The sequence below is a fragment of the Trichoderma harzianum genome (assembly GCF_003025095.1).
Source record: "Trichoderma harzianum CBS 226.95 unplaced genomic scaffold M431scaffold_6, whole genome shotgun sequence".
Lineage (NCBI taxonomy): Eukaryota > Fungi > Ascomycota > Sordariomycetes > Hypocreales > Hypocreaceae > Trichoderma > Trichoderma harzianum.
This window is the reverse complement of record NW_020209254.1, coordinates 1,715,038-1,733,619: the sequence shown is the minus strand read 5'-3', so window position 1 is coordinate 1,733,619 and position 18,582 is coordinate 1,715,038. Positions and strand designations below refer to the sequence as shown.

The following is an 18,582-nucleotide window of genomic DNA, read 5'->3' as shown; positions in this document are numbered from 1 at the left end:
GACAGCTCTCCGGCCTGCAGTATTCAGAAAGATACTGGAAAGGACAACAAGGAGATGGTGGAAAGGCCAGGTGCAGTAGACAAGAGGAGACATGTGCGGGTAAGTTACATCAATTCTTTGGCTTGTGTTGGTGATGAAAGAGAAGATTGATTGATGGAAACAAGCAAAGACGTGTTATGTAGAATAAAGTCAGAAGATCGAGAAAAGCTTACCAAGTTGAAAGAGCAGAGTGCTCGAAAGAAAGCATCGGGGAGGAAGCTGATATATCCAGCAAGGATGTTTGAGAGCAGGAATCTATCTCAAGTGATGTGCACTTGACCTGAGAGAAAAGAAGCAAATTGTGAACTTGTGTGTGTGTTGGGTTGAAGAAGAGGAGTGTGAGAGGAGAAGAGGAGGAGGAGAGGAGGAGAGGAGGAGAGGAGGAGAGGAGGAAGAGGAAGAGGAAGAGGGGAGTGAAAGGGGGAGGGCGTTTTGTAGCCGGCTGGAATAACAACTGCAAGGCACGTGTGGGCCGCACACGCACTCGCACTCGCACCTCGAGGCCACACATCACTTGCAGCTGGTTTTCAGGAAGAGCTAATGGGAGAGGCTCATAATTCACTAAAGTGCCGGTTGTCTGAGCTACAAGGCATCTCTCCAGGTACTAATTCATATCCACCTCCCTAGCCTTGTGAGGTCTGATTCCCAGGAGCCAACTAATGCCAAACACATCTGCATCCGTCCTCTGTTGTCTCTCAAATAGTTATTTCCCGTCTTCAGTTGTCTCGAATAATTACAAAGCATCAGGTGTGTAGAGCTTGACAGTCTTTTACTATAATTTTGCGAATCATTTTCCATATATACCTGCATAGCACTTAACCGTTGTGCGCAATGCACCTGCTGAACAGAGCATCTTTGAATCAGCAATACCATCAGCTTTACTTTCGTACTTCTTTGTTTGTTCTTGTTCTGCCGGAGAACAGCAAGCGTGTTCATGGTAATGTCAGTTCGGGTTACTTGCATTCAGCGCTGCCCCAGCCCCTGGATGTTTGATGCCCGTCACTTCCCCCTTCTCTTAGCAACATTGCTTGAAGTTTAAAGTTTTAGAATTTTGCAATTCTTCTAGTTACCCGATGCACCAGGTCAACAATGACTTCCCTTCTTCATTTCTTCACACCCGAGCTGGCTCCTATCATGATGCACTCCGAACCCAAATCGACTGCCAGCAACAGTCCAGGAGAGCAGAACCACGATGCGAGGTAAGCATCTCCAATCCCTTTTCCTTTTCCATCACTATCCATTACTCGCCATTAAATATCCAAGTCGTTCAATAGTTTCCTATCGAGTATAATCATCCTGGCATTGTTTATACTTTGGTTCGCCCTTCATCTTGGACAGCACGACGCGAAGAGCATCGCAAGATTCTCGGCACCCAGTTGTTCATGCCCCTCCTACCACCCTCTGAAATGTACCCTGACAGATAAAAGACTCAGCACCTAGCTTAAACAAACCTCTCCATACAACAGCTTCCATTGGCAGGGACACGATACCCACTTCTACAAGCACGTTGTGGATGATGCATCGCGACTCAAGAAACGACACCCTTGAATTACTAACTTTCCAGCACGAAAACTGTCAAAGTACATTTTGCTAACTTCTAGGAAACATTGAGTAGGGGTGCGATATTGTGGGAGGCCATGCGCGCGCGCCTTTGTTATCAACACTCTGAAAGGCGGCTTCAAAGACGTGCTAACTCGCGGTAAGTATTTCTCTCCTTTCAAAAAAGCTACGCTCCCAGAAATTGAAACATATTCTTACGATCAGTCATTTCTAGGAACGCAAAGCTAACAACGAATATCCTCTGCCTAGAGAAATCTAGCACGAAGACCGTCATTTCCCGATTATTAATATCATACGACACTCCTAAAGCCGTCGCGCTTGAGTACAAGAGAAATGAAAAGGAGATAGACATCAAGAATATCTGCATTTCTAACAGCTAGGAGAATTAGGACCGTGCTGCTGAAAGATTCCAGAATGAGAGAAAATCCCAATACGCAAGCATTCTTGGAGCTGAGACTGCCTTCAAGGTTCTGTTTCTTTGGGAGAGCTCTGATATCCTTAGAGTGGACAACATGACGATGCAGAATGAAATAGGACAGCTAAAGACGTATATTTAGGAGCATTATTGATATTCGGTCATGATTACTCGTCAACGAGAGATGCTTCGGCTTGTCTCGAATTTCGTTATACGCGAACGAATAATGGCCCGGCAGAGCGAGTTGGAATCTCTACCTAGCTAAAGCCACTTCAGTAACAAAAAATGCTATCTACAACACTTGAAGCCTTTCCTATGAAGCGGAAAGCAAATGGCAGAAACTGCCTAGGTATGCAATGATTATCGACACATCCCCCATCGGAAGCAACTCTGACAGCAAAACATAGATGCAAGGCAACCGACTGCCTCTATCGTTGAGTTAATACATTTCTTCGAGAAGAGATACACATATATTACAAAATGACCAGAAACAACAAGTTCGAAACGCAAGCTCACTGAGCTATGAGAACATCATACCCAAAACATCCAATTCCCGAATCAAAGGACGAATACGGCCGAGTGAATGGTTAGATTACAAGCACACCGCAGCGAATCGATGTTGTCTATTCTCGAAAGACTAAAGCAGAAACGAAATGAAGGTGTATATACATATACATATATATACTGCAGATGTCACTGGAGACTTTCCGTATTGCGAACATATGTAGCTATGGTATCGACATACATCCGTACGGCATGCCATCCGCGCCCGAACTATGCTCGAATCCAGCAGAAATATGTTACATGAATAGATTCCAACATATGCGATATCTCACATCGAGCAGTTATGTCTCAAGCGTAATTGGTAATACGAATTACAAGGGACGTCAAAGCGATATTACTCTCGCATCCTGCAGAGATGCCATACACGATGACCAACGAATAACACAGTCAGGGACGAATCAGGTATAACCATCTAATTAAACGACATTAAGCGACACCTTGAGTTCTTATTTATCCTTTCGCATCATGAGTCTGTATCTCATTTCACCGTTGCTGGCTCATCATAGTGACAGGGCATCAAATGAGCAATACAGGGACAGTCAGCATTGGTGGTCGTCAAAATCCCTGAGACTCCCACAGCCCCATGAAAGCTCAAGAAATTTCGATCTTCAAGTGTTTGCCGTCCCAAGCAATCGTCTATGCGTGGTATCCGACATCGGTCCCGCCGAGTCTCGCCTCCAACGTTTCTTCTCCGAATCGCGAATCAAACCCGATATCTGCTATCAGCACCGATTCAGTAACCCATCAAACAATACCCATATGGAGATGGAGACAGAAAGTAGACATGCTGGAGGAGGCAAACGATCACAATGCCATTTTGCGTGCTCGGCTCTTGCGAAAGCGTAATTACGCTCGCCTCGCGTGGGTGCTATCGGCTCTAGGAATATGGGACATGGTCAACCATCACGTCAACCCGCCTCACTCCAGCCAAGGCTTAGCCAAGATGGAAAAAAAGTTCTCGGCACCAGTATTTATTACAAACGGGCATGCTAATCGCGATCCTATTCTTAAAGTAGAAAGGGAGATGGATCACACGACTCGATATCTAAGACCATGTCGGATCTCAGCTACTCCAACGGCGCACCACTTTGGTCACTTTGAGGTGTCACTAAGAATTACTAGTATAGTTACACGACCTACGCCCTACGAAACACAGAGCAGGTTTTTTTCTTCTTCTTCTTTCTCCTCTTTTCCCTCCCACCGGATATCCTCGTTATTATAGGGTAACATTGACAATCAACGATTGCCAGGCGGGAAGATATCTTCCCACACACACTGCAAAAAAATGTGATTACTCACACGGGGCCTGCATACATGTAATATTGGTCGTATCATGCGTGACCCATCACTTGTAGGGAGTACGAGTATCGTACATGAAAGAGGACCCAAAACACTCCCCAGAACCAGAACAATGAATGACATCAACTGGAGACCCGCCAAAAGCTGCATCCGAAACGGGGGGAGCACAGGCAAACGGCCTTCCTGTATCGGCCAAAGGGATCTTGTTCCGGGCAGCGGCATGACAATCACTTTTTCTGGCGCTTTCGCTCGCTGCAGATTTTACGTACATACGGAGTACAAGGGGACAGGGATGAGGCTGCTGCTGATGCATCCCAAAAAAGTCCGGTGCAGAGTCACACCACCTTTTGGCCACTGGGGAGCGGTCGTGCCACTGCCAACTTTTGAAACTGCTCAAGCCGCTTTGATACGAGAAAAAGGTACACGCTGTTGACAAGCTGCGGGTTCTCTGAGTGCTCCGGTGCCGCCGGCCGTTGCTGCGGACCGAGGAATCACTCGTGATGAGATCCGGGAAATGGCGGCCTCCGCCGGGATTTGGATTCTCTTGTTTTTGTTTTTGTTTGTTTTTTAACGTCGATGACCATTCAGTGGCGGCGGCTATGAAGGATATGAGGTGGTGCTTATGCCGGTGTGTATCAAGTAACGAGCCCGCCTGCTCCAGGCATCATCATACGATCCATCGATCATAACAAAGGGGAACACAGAGGCAAATCTTCTAAACTGACTGTACTGTACACGTATCCAAAAGTGTCAATGACCGTTGAAAGCCTGTATATCCGTACGGATATGTATTGGGAATCATGTCAAAACAACTCAAAAGCCTCTGCCGTCCCCACCGCCTTGAAGAGCGGGGTGAACTTGGCGATCAAGATGCGCTTTTGGAGATCACAAAGGCGGCCAAAGAAAGCTGTGTGCTCCCTTTTTGTTAGTGCAACTCCCGGCCAGTGGAGTCGTGGCTTGTCGTCACAAGGCCTCTTGGCGCCGGCCAGAACAAATCCAATGAATGGACGAGGCTTCCAAGGGGCGTTGCCGTATCGTTACATTGGCAGCCATGGTCATCGAATCTATTAATACTCGTACCTATGAATGGGAAGAAGAAGTCGAGCGGCTACGTACTGTATACTCTGTTATTACTAGCCCAGTGAACCAGCCACCGGGAAGAATCTAAAGTGTCCTAAACCTCGTGTTTCATTTGTCCCCCAATATTGAGACTGGCCAAAAAAAGATTTAACGAAAAAAAATTCATTAATAATAAAATGTTTCATCTGGCTTGGGGGGAGGAGCCGCCAAAACGTCACATTTCATCTCGCGCCCTAGCAGGAGTCCCTATTCGCCGGCGTGCCTGGCTAGGGTGCAAAATAGTTCCATGTTGTATTTGCCTTTTCCGCCGGTAAAATGAGTCAAGTGAGTCAAGGAGGGCGGGAGGGCGAGCACGGCCCTCATCTCGATGCTGTCTGTACTCGTACAGTAGATTGGCGGGCGTGAGCGGCCGACCATTTGGGACTCAGATGAAGCAGCCATTCAGACATCAGATCATACCTAGGTATGGTAGGTATTGCATGCGGTTTCAGAGTAGCCAAGCCCTGTATCACAAGAGCGCAGCTGGGAGCATTTACACGGGCCTGTGGGCGGTTGCTGAAACCCTGATGCTCTTTCAATGCGTGCCGAATGTGGTGGTAGGTTCAGGTTATTACGATGCTCACATCAATACTTCTTTACTTGAACACGTAGCAAGTTAATTCTTCATCTTGCCTTGCCAAAACAGTCAGTGATGGAGCCTGAGTGGTGCGCAATTCCTAAAGCAAATTGGCTTTGTATTACATGTATCCAAATTCGGCACAGGGAAGCACATGCTTGTATCCAAGCATACGAGTAGCAAGCGACTGATAACAAAGAAATCCTTCGCTTGGCAAACAATAGGGACAAGCTGCCCTGGCCAAAGAGATGATCACTACTACAGGTATTACTCCGTACATGCATGCAATATTTGCAACTTATTGTACGAGCACTTGGGGAGAGAGCCTTGGAATTCAGAGCAAGTACTCCGTAAAGGGCCCCGAGTCCGTTATAGTAGTCACGGACTACCACCGAAAGAGGTTTTATTTTGCCCGTTCTTCATCGTTACGGTTTGGACAGATTCAAGGCGCACGAACTTATCAAGCGCCTCTCATTTGATGAAGATCCTTGTCGCATGGATGAAATCTCTTCTCTCCGGCTTTATTAGCAGCTGCTAAAAGAATGGGTCGGGTACCCTGTAATTTTTTGGTGTAGTTTTTTTTTTTTTTTTTTTTTTTTTTTTTGGCCTTTGGGTTCTTTCACATCGGAGATACAGGTCGGGGCATTTCTTGGCTAGTGGTAATAATATCCTCGTATCACGGCATCTCTCGTACGAGCTTGCATGGTCAAAGAAATGATCCAAGAAGGGTTGAAGGAAAAAAAAAAAAAAGATGAGATGAGCACAGTGCTCTCCCCAGCGTCGTGATAAGGCAAGGGCTGGAGAAATACATACTCGTACTAATATAAGAGGCTGGCAGGTATCAAATCAAATCAAATGCTGAGTGGCTTGAATTGAAAGGGGGTGATATTGGAATAGGCAAACCGCCATGCCAGGGACGCCTCTCAAACCGGCCTGTTCCATGAAGGAAACCCTGCAGCAGCGCCGTTAGACTGACCTGACCTGAGGAAAGCACCGGTCGAGACAGGATGAATTTGCGCAGCCGGGCATCGCATCCGCACCCGCAGCGCATCGCATCGCATCGCAGCGCATCCAAGGCAAGGCCGGTCCGGGTCCGGTCCAGCCAGCTGCTTTTTTTTCTTCTTCTTCTTTCTGTTTCGGCGCCCCTCATGATATCAGTCCAGTGACGCTAGAGCAGGTGTCACATGGCCGATGACAACAACGTGGTGGTGCAGCTAAGCTCCGGCTAGCTGTTATCTGGCGACGGAATGTGTGTGATGCCATTGGGTGGTGTTGCGAATGGCTGCTGGTTCGCGCGGGCTCACACTCACACCATCCATCACCAACAGCCCAATGACCTGTTCAACGACCCTTGCCCCGTACTGTACATGTATGTACTCGTGCAGTCCAGACAATCTCGCTGACGGAGGGGCGCGCCACAAGTGGAATCAATGGAGTGATCCAATGTGAAGGCATTTTGTTCTTCTTGGGCGGGCAGGGGTAGCAGTACCTGCACGCACTGCAGCGCATTTTAGCGCCGCTCCGTACTTGTACATGAGAAGGGGGTCCGGCGCGCCACTTTTGTGCAGCCAAGTGCCATCTCGGTACTTGATTGCGAGAGGCTACTTTTGGTTGGTTCCCTGCCAGCCCAGCGTCATGCGAAATGTGCTCCATCCTCCATCCCATACGCAATGTTGCCGCATCGCAGCAACCCCCATCGCCTGTCCTGGTGCGTTTTCAGCAGGTAGTACTCCGTAGTTGCACTGTACTGTAGCGGTCGTCAATCATTTCACCCTCAATCTCATGCTCGTGCTCATGCTCATGCTCAATCTCACTCACTCGCTCTCACGTGGTAATTTGCATGTACATCCACGGTACAGTAGGGAGGAGAATAGCCGCGGGAGGAGCATCGTGATGTTCCCCTCGCTGCATCAAAAGAGGCAAACAGGGCCAGAATGAATCGAGATGGCCATTCGTCCCACACTGCTCCATCCAGTCCAGTCCAGCATTCTTATGGGTGGCCACGACTGACTGACATGGCATACGGTGCTGCGCTCGTACTTGTACCTGTTTTGCTCTGCAGCTGCTGGTTTGCGAGCATGTGCTCCGTATGGCTGGATCGCCCTCCAATTAATGCTGCGCTGGAGTTTCACCGCCACTCATCAGGGCGGCTTCTTGTTGCAGGAGAATCAGGAGGTCGAATCACGGCCCCCTTTGATTGATGGGCGCTCGAACAAGACCTTTCGTTCTTGTGCCCCCCTGGCACCCCCCCCTGCCCTGCTTCTGCTTCTGCTGCTCTCTTCTGCGACGTCGAGGTGGTACTCGTACTATTCGTACTTGCAGAGCACTAGCACGGGCACAGAATTAGCAGCATGAACCTGTGGCTGCAGCACTCGTCCTTTGTACCTGTACTGTGATCCACCACTCAAAGGAAAGGACAAAAAAAAATCGATTCCATTCTAGCATTTTGCTGTGGTTCGTGCCATGGCCAGGGACCAAGGCTGGCGCACTAGTAGCCTCGAGACCAGGAGCGTTTCGGTGGAAGTGGACATTGTGGTAATAAACACTGAATGGAGCGAGGGATCGACAAGGCAGTTGGACGGGTTGTTGCCCGCAAGGTAAATGCCGCGGTTTACCCGGACGAATGACACATGGCCGGACAGTGCTGACACTGGGCTGGTCCAAGTACTCCGTATTGAACGACTGATTAAGATGAAATGGCCGAACGGCGGACAGGTTCACCTTGATGGATGAATAGGGGACGGCGAGAATGAGACTGTCGTCGAGCTGATTGTCTCGCCTACCTGATCTTCATCTTCCTCGCCCTCTCCTTTCGCCGAGTGAAGATCGTCTTTGCAGTTAATTACGCGTAACGAAGTCTTGCAAATACAATACCACTCTGCACCGCGAGCCGACATTTGATGCCTGACCTGCCCGTCCACTTTTTGATCACGGTGTAATGAGGCAACATTGGATTGCAATGCGCACTATCGGTTTGTACTTTAAACAAAGCCCAGTATACCTAGTTTCAGGAAAAGGGGGGCCGGTCCAATACTGCAATTCCCAGCCCTCACTTCAAGTACTTGGCAATATTTGTTGTCAAAGGAGAAGCAGTACTACCTAATAATAGTATCATTGATATGGAGCAATACCGTAGAATATTGCTCCTTACCGTAGCTATACACCACGGCTACGACTACTAGCGGGAGCACTGACTTGACGTCGTCTACAAAGGATATTAACGTACGAGACACCGGAGCAATATGCGCAGCTGCAGCAGGCGAAGATGGATCGTGGGGCAGGCAAGATAATCTTAGATGGCCCTCGGCCCAAACAAGCACAAGCACAAGCATCCATGGTTCACGGCGATCCATGTTGACCAAGCTTCCAGAGGTTCTACGCGGATTCCCGAGTCAGTCCCCCGTTGCTCGTACCGGCAGCCAGCTTATCGGCGGCCATGGCCCAGACGGGACAAAGGAGAAGGCTGTTTAAAATGAGGAGTGGAGGCTGGGAGTCATTGAGCGGAAACGAACGAGAGTGACCGGCCGGGCCGTGCGAGCAGCCGTCGAGCCGCACGGCCGCCAAGTACCAGTGCCAGGCCTGCCAGGCTTAGGCCCGCTGCCAGCCCTGGTGGCTGCCGAACATTTCTGTCCGCCACTAGCGCAGGCCGGTCGACGGGTCTGCAATTTCAGGCCCACTCGCTTAAGGCCCGCACAGACCACGCAGGGGCCCACCGCGCCCCCGGCAACCCAAAAAGAGAGCGCCAGAGCTCCAGGTCTCAGGGCATTCACTGCTCCGGTTAGCGCTAGCGGGCGCCGACTGCAGTGAGCTTCTCCCGCCGTGGCGTCACTGGCGATGGCACAAGACAGCATTGTGAGAGAGTTGGGTTGAGCCACTGTGCTGTACTCGTACGGTACTTGACAGCGCTGCTACAGCTGCTATCGCATCCATTTGATGGTTGATGCCCTCCTCTGCAGGGTTTGATTCCAGGCCTTGCCCGCTACGAAGCTGTCACACAATCTGCGCCAGCTCTTCCCCCTACCCTTTTTTCTTTTCCCGTGCGTGCTCACAGGCAAATAAGTAGCCCTGCCACCCCCTTCTGCTGCTTCTTCTCTCCTGCTCCTACTTCTACTTTCTTCACACACCATTTCCATACCACATCCGAAAGGCCTTTTCTGGATCCTTCTTTTTTTTTTTAATACCCTTTGTTTGTTGTGATACCCCCGCGCTTTAAGATACCCTTTTTTCTATCCAGAATGGCTGAGGAACAGAAGCCCGTTGAGGTCGCCGCCCCGGTGGCCGTTGAGGAGACCGCTCCCGTTGTCGTTGAGGAGACACCCGCCGTTGTCGAGCCGGTCCCTGTTGTCGAGGACAAGCCTGCTGAGGAGGCGAAGCCCGCCGAGACCGAGGAGGCTGCTGAGGCTGCCAAGGAGGAGGATAAGAAGGAGGAGGAGGCGAAGCCTATTGAGGAGGGTTTCCTGGGCCACAAGGCTCAGGGCGCCAGCTTCCCCAAGTGAGTATAGCGAGAGCTTATATTGGCTTCGTGTGGCTGTGTCAATAGGAATCCAGGGGCGCTAACCAGTTTGACCTGCAGGAACCTCATCGCCAGCAAGGCTTTCTTCTTCTTCGGCTCCGATGCTGTCGAGGCTGAAGTTCTCGCCGCCTACAAGAAGGCTGAGAAGCACGTCGAGGTTGCCCAGCACAATATCGCTTGGGCTACCCACACCGGCAAGGGTCTTCTGTTCATTGGCGACAAGAAGGCCCCCCATGGCGTCATCAACCTGGTAGGCATCCATTTGCAAATACCCCCTATTGTTGAGATATATGTAGCTAACCCGAGACATCATAGGCTGATGCCACCGAGCCTGAGAACGACGGTTCCAACAAGTTCCACTTCTCTGCCAAGGGCAACAAGCACAGCTTCAAGGCCAACTCTGCCGCCGAGCGTGACAACTGGGTTGCCCAGCTGAAGGAGAAGATCGCTGAGGCCAAGGAGCTTGCCACCACCGTCACTGAGTCTGAGATCTACAAGCAGACCATTGAGAGCTTCAAGCCTGCTCCCAAGGAGGAGAAGGTCGAGGCCCCCAAGGAGGAGGCTGCTCCCGCTGAGGAGGCCGCTGCTCCCGCTGCTGAGCCTGCTGCCACTGAGGAGACCGCCGCCAAGGAGGAGACCAAGGATGAGCTGAAGGCCGAGGAGCCCAGCAAGCGTCGCTCCGCTAGCCGCAAGCGCGCTTCTTTCTTCGGCTTCGGCAAGAAGGAGGAGAAGAAGGAGGAGGCCAAGCCTGAGGAGGCCGCTACTGAGACCCCCGCTGTCGTCGAGCCTGTCCCCGAGACTGAGGCTCCCGCCACCGAGGAGGTTGTTCCCGCCGTTGAGCCTGCTGTTGAGGCCGAGACCAAGACCTCCGATGAGGCTGCTCAGCCCGAGTCCCCCAAGGAGAAGCCTGCTGTCAACAAGCGCACCAGCTTCTTCGGCAACGTCTTCTCCAAGAAGGAGAAGAAGGCCGCCGATGTCAAGCCTGAGGCCGAGTCTCCCAAGGAGGAGGAGGAGGTCCCCGCCACCACTGAGGCTGCCCCTGTCATCCCTCCCGTCGAGGCCACCACCCCTCTGGCCGTCGATGTCAGCAGCCCTGCCACCGTCCCTACTGAGACTACCGAGGCTGCCGTGACCAACGGCGATGCCAAGAAGGAGAAGGAGAAGCGCAAGTCTTCTCTGCCCTTCACTTTCGGCAAGCGTGACAAGTCCCCTGGCCCCGCTTCCGAGGGTGAGGAGAAGAAGGGCGCGTTCTCCAAGCTCCGTGCTACCATCAAGGGCAAGGGCGCCGCCAAGTCTGAGGACAAGCCTGCCGAGGAGACCAAGGAGGAGGATGCCATCAAGGAGGAGGAGGAGACTCCTGCCGCCGAGGAGGCTGCCAAGGAGGAGGTCAAGGAGGAGGAGGCCCCCAAGCCTGAGGAGCCCGAGGCCGAGAACAAGCCCGAGGGCGCCCCTGCCGCTGCCCCCGTCGTCACTGCGGCCGCTTAGAGAACTCGCCGACAGTGAGTGTTTTACGACTAAAGACACACTTTGCAAACTTTCCTTGATATAATTGTCACAAAAAACACGCATGAGAGGACTGGGAATGGAAGGATCTGCATTTCTTCACAAGATACCAAGATACCCTGTCGAGACTGCTTTCACTGATACCACTTTCCATTTTGTTTTTGCACGTCGATGGACGAAAATTCAACATCAAAAAACTTGAAAAAATTCATGTTGCTAGTATACAGCATTCGCGTTCTGCTTTGTTCGATACCCGGGAGGAGGAGATAATTAATACCTAATATACAGATGATGTGTGTCTAATCTTATTACTACTATCATTTCTACATTGTGAAGTTGCCTGCTCTTTGTTCTATTGTTGCCTAAGCTGTATTGTTTTGTGTCTGATGTTTACAACTTGGTCTTTGTAATTTGCCAATCAACTCCCATGCTTGTACCAAGTTGTGGGAACTTGAAACAATCTCTCTTCTTCCCTTGGATGTTTTTGCCACCATTTCTTCTCTTTGACAAACGAAGTGACGCCAAGCTCACTCATGCAGTTGCTGTTTGAGTCAGACAATGGGTATCTCCATCCCCATCTGAATTCCATAGGCCAGATTTATCACGGAGAATCACGGCATTCGGGATTGTCTCAAACTTTCTTTTCTTCTCTTCTTTCTATTGTCAAAATCACGCTAAACTCGTCCTTTGAAGTGGCAAATCTTGTCAATACTAAAAAATAGTCTATAGACAGACGTAAAGCCGGGCCCTTTGTTTCTTTGAATTATGGGTATCATGTTAGACGGCGAAATATAAAGCAAGAAGCGAGGATTTTCTCATCGCTCCACTATTTACGCTTAACATCTACCGGCGTAAGTGGGCTGCTGCTCCGTACAGTATCTACTTTCTCTATTCGAAAAAAAAAAAAGCCCGTGTCTACGCGTATGCATGGACAATGTAAATCCAATCCCCATCACAGCCTTGCGTTAAGAAAAAAAAAAAAAAAAAAAAAAAAAAAAAGTGTCAAGGGATTCTGAAACCCCCGAGAGATCCGGAATCTGGAACTGCAACTGCAACGTGGTGAAAATTCCCGTGTCTGTATTTCTTTCTAATATGCTATAATGGCCGCCATTATTAATATCCCCGCTTGACGCATCTCGGCCTTTTTGGTGTATATAAAGAAAAAAACAAAAATCCCATCGTGATATCGCTCCTCTCGGGACATAACTCTAGTTGTATTTATGTCCCGGCCCATCCTTATTCGCAATTGTATGCAAATGGAGACTTGTCTAAAAATAAACTTGGTATCTGAGGAAAGCCGCCTCGCAAATACTGACAAGTATCAACATGAAAAACAAATAAAAAAAGAAATAGAAAAGAAATCCCTGGCTGGCTATTTTCGCATCCGACTCCGCCCAGTATACTTGAAGAAACATGAAATAGAAAAGATAAAAATCCCAATAAGTCACGAAAGTTATGTACCGAAACGCCCTGGCTGGAAATGATACGCTGGGCACCCACATGTAGGTAAACCTAGAACATGCTGAAAAGATAGAGAGGGGAGAGAGAAAGGGAAAAGGAAGCGGTTGGAAATACCGTGGCGTGTCGTATCCGTGAGACATCAGACGGAGTGTGCCTTGCAGAGCGAGAGAGCAGAGACATGGTCGCATGACCGTTTCTGTTTCAAAAGGGAGATTGGATACTGTTGCCCTTTATGCATTATCCGACACAGAAAGGCTCTGGCACTTGCCCACGAGCTCCTCAATCTTGGGGAGCAACTCGGGAATGCGGAACGGCTTGGAGATAACATCATCCTGTGTAATTAGTCAGTCAGCAACATTGATCAATGGCGTGTCTATAAAGAAGTAGGTCCGAGACTCACAATTCCGGCAGCCTTTGCATTTTCAATCTGCTCAGGCCGTGCATACGCCGTGACTGCAATGATGGGGATGTGCTTGATAATTGTTCCCTCCTTTTCAAGTTCGCGTATCTTTCTCGCGCAAGTCATGCCGTCCATGACAGGCATCTCCAAATCCATCAGGATGACGGAAATATCGACGCCTTCCTTTTCTTGGCCCGCCCAGAATCTCGATTTTGCTAGCGTCTGCAGAGCCTCTTTGCCGTGGTTGGCTACGAACGTGTTGTTGCCGTAGTTGCGCAGCTGTCGCTGCAAGACTTTCTGGTTAACAATGTTGTCTTCGACAATGAGGACGTCGAAAAGGGGACTGCGGCCTGCATCTGACTGGCTTCGCGACGTGGGACAGCTCGCGGGTTGGCCGCTGTTGTTAGCCGGAGATTGAATCTTGCGTTCGAGCTTGAACGGCGTAATGTGTTCGTACTGAGACGGAGGGTTCAAGCATTTGCGGCTCTGAACATAGAAACTGAACTTGCTCCCAGCGTCTTTCTGGGAAGAGACTCCGATCTGCCCGCCTTGCATTTCAGTCAAGATCCTCGAGATGAACAGTCCTAGCCCAGAACCTCCGTACTGCACATGCGTCCGGGGAGACGCCTGCTGGAAGCGTTGGAACAAGACCTTCATTTCCTCATCGCCCAATCCGGCGCCCGTGTCCTCCACCGAACAGTGGATGTTGAAGCGCTCACCGGTGCCCCATTCCTCTTCGTTGTCGATATCCATGCCGACTGTCCGCTGTATGTCGTTCCGCTCAAAGTAAAAAGTCCCCTGACTCGTAATCTCGGAGATGTCCTTGGTCGCACACATGCTTACAGTAATAGCACGCTTCTCTCGGCCCTGGGTGAACTTGATGGCATTGGTCAGGAGGTTGATGAGTACTTGCCTCAGCCTTGACGGATCCAGCTTGGCCCAAGTAACTCCATAGGTCTCGAAGCTGTTGTCAACGCGGAACTCAAAGTCTATATCATGAGCAAGCAATTCCGACTCAAACATCTTCAAAGTACGGTGAACAACTTTAATCGGCTGTTCATCGACGGGAGTAACGGCAAGCAAATTGGAGTCGAGCTTCGATAGCGTCAAAATGTCGTCGACGATACGCTTCTGGTGGCTGGCGCACAAATTGATGGTATTGGCGGCATCGAGACAGGATTCTAAGAGGGCGTCCACCTCTGTTCTATCCGAATGGGCCGTGAACGAGGCTATGCTATTGGCGATTTGATCGACACACTGAAGGATAGCCGACAAAGGGTTCCTCATTTCATGGCTGGTAATATCGATGAAGTTTTCCTGCTGCCGCTTAAGCTCTACAGCCTCTTCACGCCTTTGGCTCTGTACCTCTTCGGCCCATTTCTGAGAAGAAATGTCTGTGATACAGCCAAAGATGGACGCCAAGTTGCCATCAGCATCCTTCTCCGGAAATGCGCTCATCAGAACCCAGGTGTCGACAGTGTGATCTCCACACAGTTGGCTGCAGTTGAATCGAAACTCCACCGAGATGGTCAATTTTTGCTCAAGAAGCTTTGTCCAAGCTGTCATCAACCCTGGCTTGTCTTCGATTCGTACACTATCCATCCAAGCAGTGCCTATTTGTTCAGACCGAGAGTGTCGAGAAATCTGCCACCACATATCGTTGCAATAGTTGATATGACCACTTGGGTCGGCGATGAACATTCCGACCGGCGCGAACTCGGCCATACGCGTGAATTTGGTTTCCAGCTCTTCTGCTTCTTGCGTACGCTGCCAAAGTTGCTCCGAGAGCTCCTGGCGGTCTAAAGCAGCTAGGTGAGCCGCTCGCTGGCCACGTCGAATCTCTTCCTCGAACAAGAGAACCGAGGCCATGGAAGTGGCCAACTGCCGTGACAAAAGGTGAATGAACAGTTTGTAGTCGTCGTCGTATGGCCGCCGGGGGTTTACGCCTAGCACAATAAATCCCGTCACAGCTTCGCCCGTGGTTGTGGGGACGACTGGAAAGACGACGATTGTCCTGCAAGGGTCACCGAAACCCCGCCACTCAAATCCTTCTATGAGATGCTTTGGCAAGGTACCGTCTTCTTCGGAAAGCACAACAGGGGTGCCGCCTCTTGCCAACGACTGCCGTACATATGGCGCGAACCCTTCTTCTGATGTACGTAGGTCCAAAGTTGGTGGGGCTGCAATATGGCCCTCCGGAACACCAGGAGATCCTTCGAGAATAAGCTGAGGGGAGTGCGGGAGGCTGCCAGACTGTAGCGATGACACTTCGCTTTCGGCATCATCCTTGACGGAATAGATCATGCTAAAAGGAAGATCGTACTCGTTGAACGCCAAGCCTAGCCTAACCTGCGGCCAAAACTCACTGATGGAAGCTGCCGACGCCGTCCGCTCTCCAATTTCGCGCAAAGTAAGCATTCGGCGTTCGTTGATCCTCCGCCTGGTGTTTTCGAAACTCGGGTTGAACAGGCCAACAACCTCGCCTTCTTCACCAAGAAGGGGAATGATGGACCACGAGAAGAAAGTCTCTTCTAAAAAGCCATGTCGGTTGATGAAGAGTTGGTCATCGTTCTTCATTGTGGCTTGGCCGGAATCCCAAGCCGCCTTTAATATGGGAGCGAACTCGTCGTTGAGCTCGAACCAGGCATCTGCGTACCGCTTGCCCATGAGGGATGGATGTTTACTGCCTGCCAGTGCCACATATGCGGCATTGTAGATGCTGACGTATTCACGGCCCCAGTACACGGCAGCCGGATTGGGGCTCCCCATGACTAAATTTGCCATGGCTCTCAGGCTGTAGCCCCATTCACTCATAGGGCCAAGAGGCGTGGAGGCCCAATCTACTGACTTTGCTAATTTGATGTGCTCGGGCAGGTTGTCGCTGTACGGAATCCTGGTCCAGTCAAAGGTTGATCTTACAGGCTGTGATTGCAGCACCTGGTTAGTAAAGTCATCTGGGTGGCGTCGGTTGATGTCATATATTGGCTCTATGGTGCCAGTTGCAGGAGTTATTTCGGTTGTGTCCATAGGTTCAATCGTGTCCTTCGCAGTCGCGGTGCCAAAGTAATCTTGTGGCTCGGGGATGTCAGCAGCAGGTGTAGCTGGAGTCGATAGACAGTCGCCACTGCCATCTTGCCCCGGTGCCTCCTCCTCCTCTTCCTCCTCCATCATCACATTTGGTGATGCCTGGCGAGTGGTTTGATAGGTAACATTCCCACTGATGAATCGAAATCGACGCCTCAAAGTTGTGCACAGCCACGTAACTCCCCGGTATTCGTACGTCGACGAGGGGGTATCAAGGGAATCAACAACACCATTAGTCAAAACCCAGGATTTGAAGTTATTGAAATCATCCATCGGGTCGGGGGTATCAGGGTCTTCCTGGTCGGGGCTCAGATGACCGTGGAGTGACTCAGACGCTCGGAGAGAGGCGTTGTAGTACACTATAGGCAGCCCAGGCCGTTGAGTGTTTACTGGGTTTGCTAGATCGACGAGGAAGGTGGGCCTGTCGTCGTGCTCGAGAAGCTCAAGAACACCAACACCCTGAAGCATCTGCAAGCTGGGAGGCAGGCTGCGCACGTCAGGGCTCAGGGACGGCGCAGACATGTCCATGGAGGATGGCGTGCTGCCAGAAAGAGCGGCATTGGTGGAGCTGACGCTTGCTCTGGGGAGCTTGAGAGTCGTGATGGGGTCTGCATCGTCATTGCGAGCGTGTGCTAGAATGGCCGAAGCCACATCTGAGACGGGAACGCTCTGGGGGCGGTTGAAGTGCCTCGCAGGGGCATGGGAGAAGAAGAGAGGGGAGACTGCGTCCTCGCGGTTTACTTGGAGTGCGGCGGCCTTGGTGGATAAAGGGAACATGGCATCGCTGAGCATTTCGAGTCTCCTAGGGGGAGAGGCCCCGGTTCGAGCCTTCTTGACTGGTGTCGACCCCATGGCCTGGTCGTCCTTGACCTTGCGCGACTGGCGCTTCCCACTATCAGCCGACGATAGACTTGCGGCCAAGGCTTCGTTGAGGCTGGGATAGCTCCTGTGCGACGGCAGGGCTGTGATTGGATGCGCAGGGGATGGTGAAGAGATGTGGTCTGGACTGTTACTGTCAGTATGCCATGGTGCCGCCGATAGGCCTGCCGAATGGTGTCTCGAGTGCTCTAGATGGCTGTGGGCAAGGTGAGAAGAGCTGCTGCGGAACGGCGAAGAAGAAGAAGCCGTCTCCAACACCGCAGCAAGAGGTCGAGGAGAGGCGGCAGCTTCGTCTGGAGAGGCCAAGGCGGGATTCGGCAACCCGGGGTCAAAGGCGCCGGGTGCCCGAGTCGAAGACGCTGCTGAGGACGGATGGTCGACGGGAGCAGCAGGAGGAAATGCAGTGGCAGGTCCAGAAACAGAGGAACGGGCAGAGGCGGAGGCAGAGGCGAAGCCAATGCTATCGGCGGAGATGTCGTCCTTTTCCTGCATAGAGGCGCCGGTGGGGGGGACGAAGATGCCAGAAGGCGAGGGAGGGTCGTCGGTTCGGCTTGATTCGAAAAGCTTGGAACAAGGCACTTCCGATGAAGACCAAGACCCAAGATGCGGCTTGCACTGACTGACAGCGGGGTTTATGGAGAGGGTGTTGCGCTACTAGGACGTCGAACCTTGCACGATAGCGTGGTCTCGTAAGGGACCTAGGCCTAGTAGGGGACGAGATCGAGATGGCGAGGGTGGATGATGGAGTGGGTAACGGAGCGTTGATCCTCTGCCTGCAACGTCTTTTCTCCAACGGCTTTGGCTCTGGAAGCATGCGAGCAGGGCCCAAGCACGGCAGACGATGGCGACGACAGGCCGGGCTGTGCTGTGATATGATGGGCGAGAGCTGAAGTACCGGTGGTATTTGGATCGGCGCGCCAGCACACGGGAGGCGAATCCGGACAGAGAGACATGCAGCTTTCCCGAGACTGGGTAGGGCTTATCAAGTCTGAGAGCAAGACCCTCGAGGATTAAGCAGGCAGTGGGAAAGGAGAATAATCGTAAGCAAGCTGTGAGCGGGCGGAAAGACAAAGGATTAGGGGAGATTTGCGCAGCGCAGAAACAGAGCACCAGACAGCTGAAAGCACTCGACAACTCTCGCAGAGGGGGTTGTTGTCCGGCCCCGAATC

General features: G+C 51.3%; 4 protein-coding genes across 4 annotated transcripts; 2 read left to right on the top strand and 2 right to left on the bottom strand.

Moving 5' to 3' along the window:
* The first annotated feature begins 3,074 nt into the window (after nucleotides 1–3,074).
* On the top strand, nucleotides 3,075–3,807 carry M431DRAFT_436443 (hypothetical protein). The gene has a single exon (XM_024915147.1). It carries the CDS (start codon nucleotides 3,162–3,164, stop codon nucleotides 3,798–3,800), a length of 639 nt encoding a protein of 212 aa, XP_024774711.1. The 5' UTR covers nucleotides 3,075–3,161; the 3' UTR covers nucleotides 3,801–3,807.
* Nucleotides 3,808–6,262: 2,455 nt separating this feature from the next.
* On the bottom strand, nucleotides 6,263–6,818 carry M431DRAFT_436423 (hypothetical protein). Its single transcript, XM_024915146.1, has one exon. It carries the CDS (start codon nucleotides 6,721–6,723, stop codon nucleotides 6,415–6,417), a length of 309 nt encoding a protein of 102 aa, XP_024774710.1. The 5' UTR covers nucleotides 6,724–6,818; the 3' UTR covers nucleotides 6,263–6,414.
* A 2,658-nt stretch (nucleotides 6,819–9,476) lies between these two features.
* M431DRAFT_520317 (hypothetical protein) lies at nucleotides 9,477–11,627 on the top strand. The gene is made up of 3 exons (XM_024920424.1): nucleotides 9,477–10,065; nucleotides 10,147–10,336; nucleotides 10,402–11,627. Exons 1-3 carry the CDS (start codon nucleotides 9,809–9,811, stop codon nucleotides 11,569–11,571), a joined length of 1,617 nt encoding a protein of 538 aa, XP_024774709.1. The 5' UTR covers nucleotides 9,477–9,808; the 3' UTR covers nucleotides 11,572–11,627.
* A 1,653-nt stretch (nucleotides 11,628–13,280) lies between these two features.
* M431DRAFT_85931 (hypothetical protein) lies at nucleotides 13,281–17,386 on the bottom strand (the record flags this gene model as incomplete). The annotated part of the gene is made up of 2 exons (XM_024923617.1): nucleotides 13,281–13,382; nucleotides 13,451–17,386. The coding sequence occupies 2 exons, from the start codon at nucleotides 17,384–17,386 to the stop codon at nucleotides 13,281–13,283; spliced, it is 4,038 nt and encodes a 1,345-aa protein (XP_024774708.1).
* Between the last annotated feature and the right edge of the window lie 1,196 nt (nucleotides 17,387–18,582).

What these genes read in the sequence shown, in the direction of transcription:
- M431DRAFT_436443 (XM_024915147.1), top strand. Translation starts at nt 3,162, where the DNA reads ATGAAAGCTCAAGAAATTTCGATCTTCAAGTGTTTGCCGTCCCAAGCA.
- M431DRAFT_436423 (XM_024915146.1), bottom strand. Translation starts at nt 6,723, where the DNA reads ATGAGGGGCGCCGAAACAGAAAGAAGAAGAAGAAAAAAAAGCAGCTGG.
- M431DRAFT_520317 (XM_024920424.1), top strand. Translation starts at nt 9,809, where the DNA reads ATGGCTGAGGAACAGAAGCCCGTTGAGGTCGCCGCCCCGGTGGCCGTT. An exon ending in CAGGGCGCCAGCTTCCCCAA is followed by an intron (nt 10,066 to 10,146) that starts GTGAGTATAGCG and finishes TTTGACCTGCAG; the next exon opens with GAACCTCATCGCCAGCAAGG. An exon ending in CCCATGGCGTCATCAACCTG is followed by an intron (nt 10,337 to 10,401) that starts GTAGGCATCCAT and finishes GAGACATCATAG; the next exon opens with GCTGATGCCACCGAGCCTGA.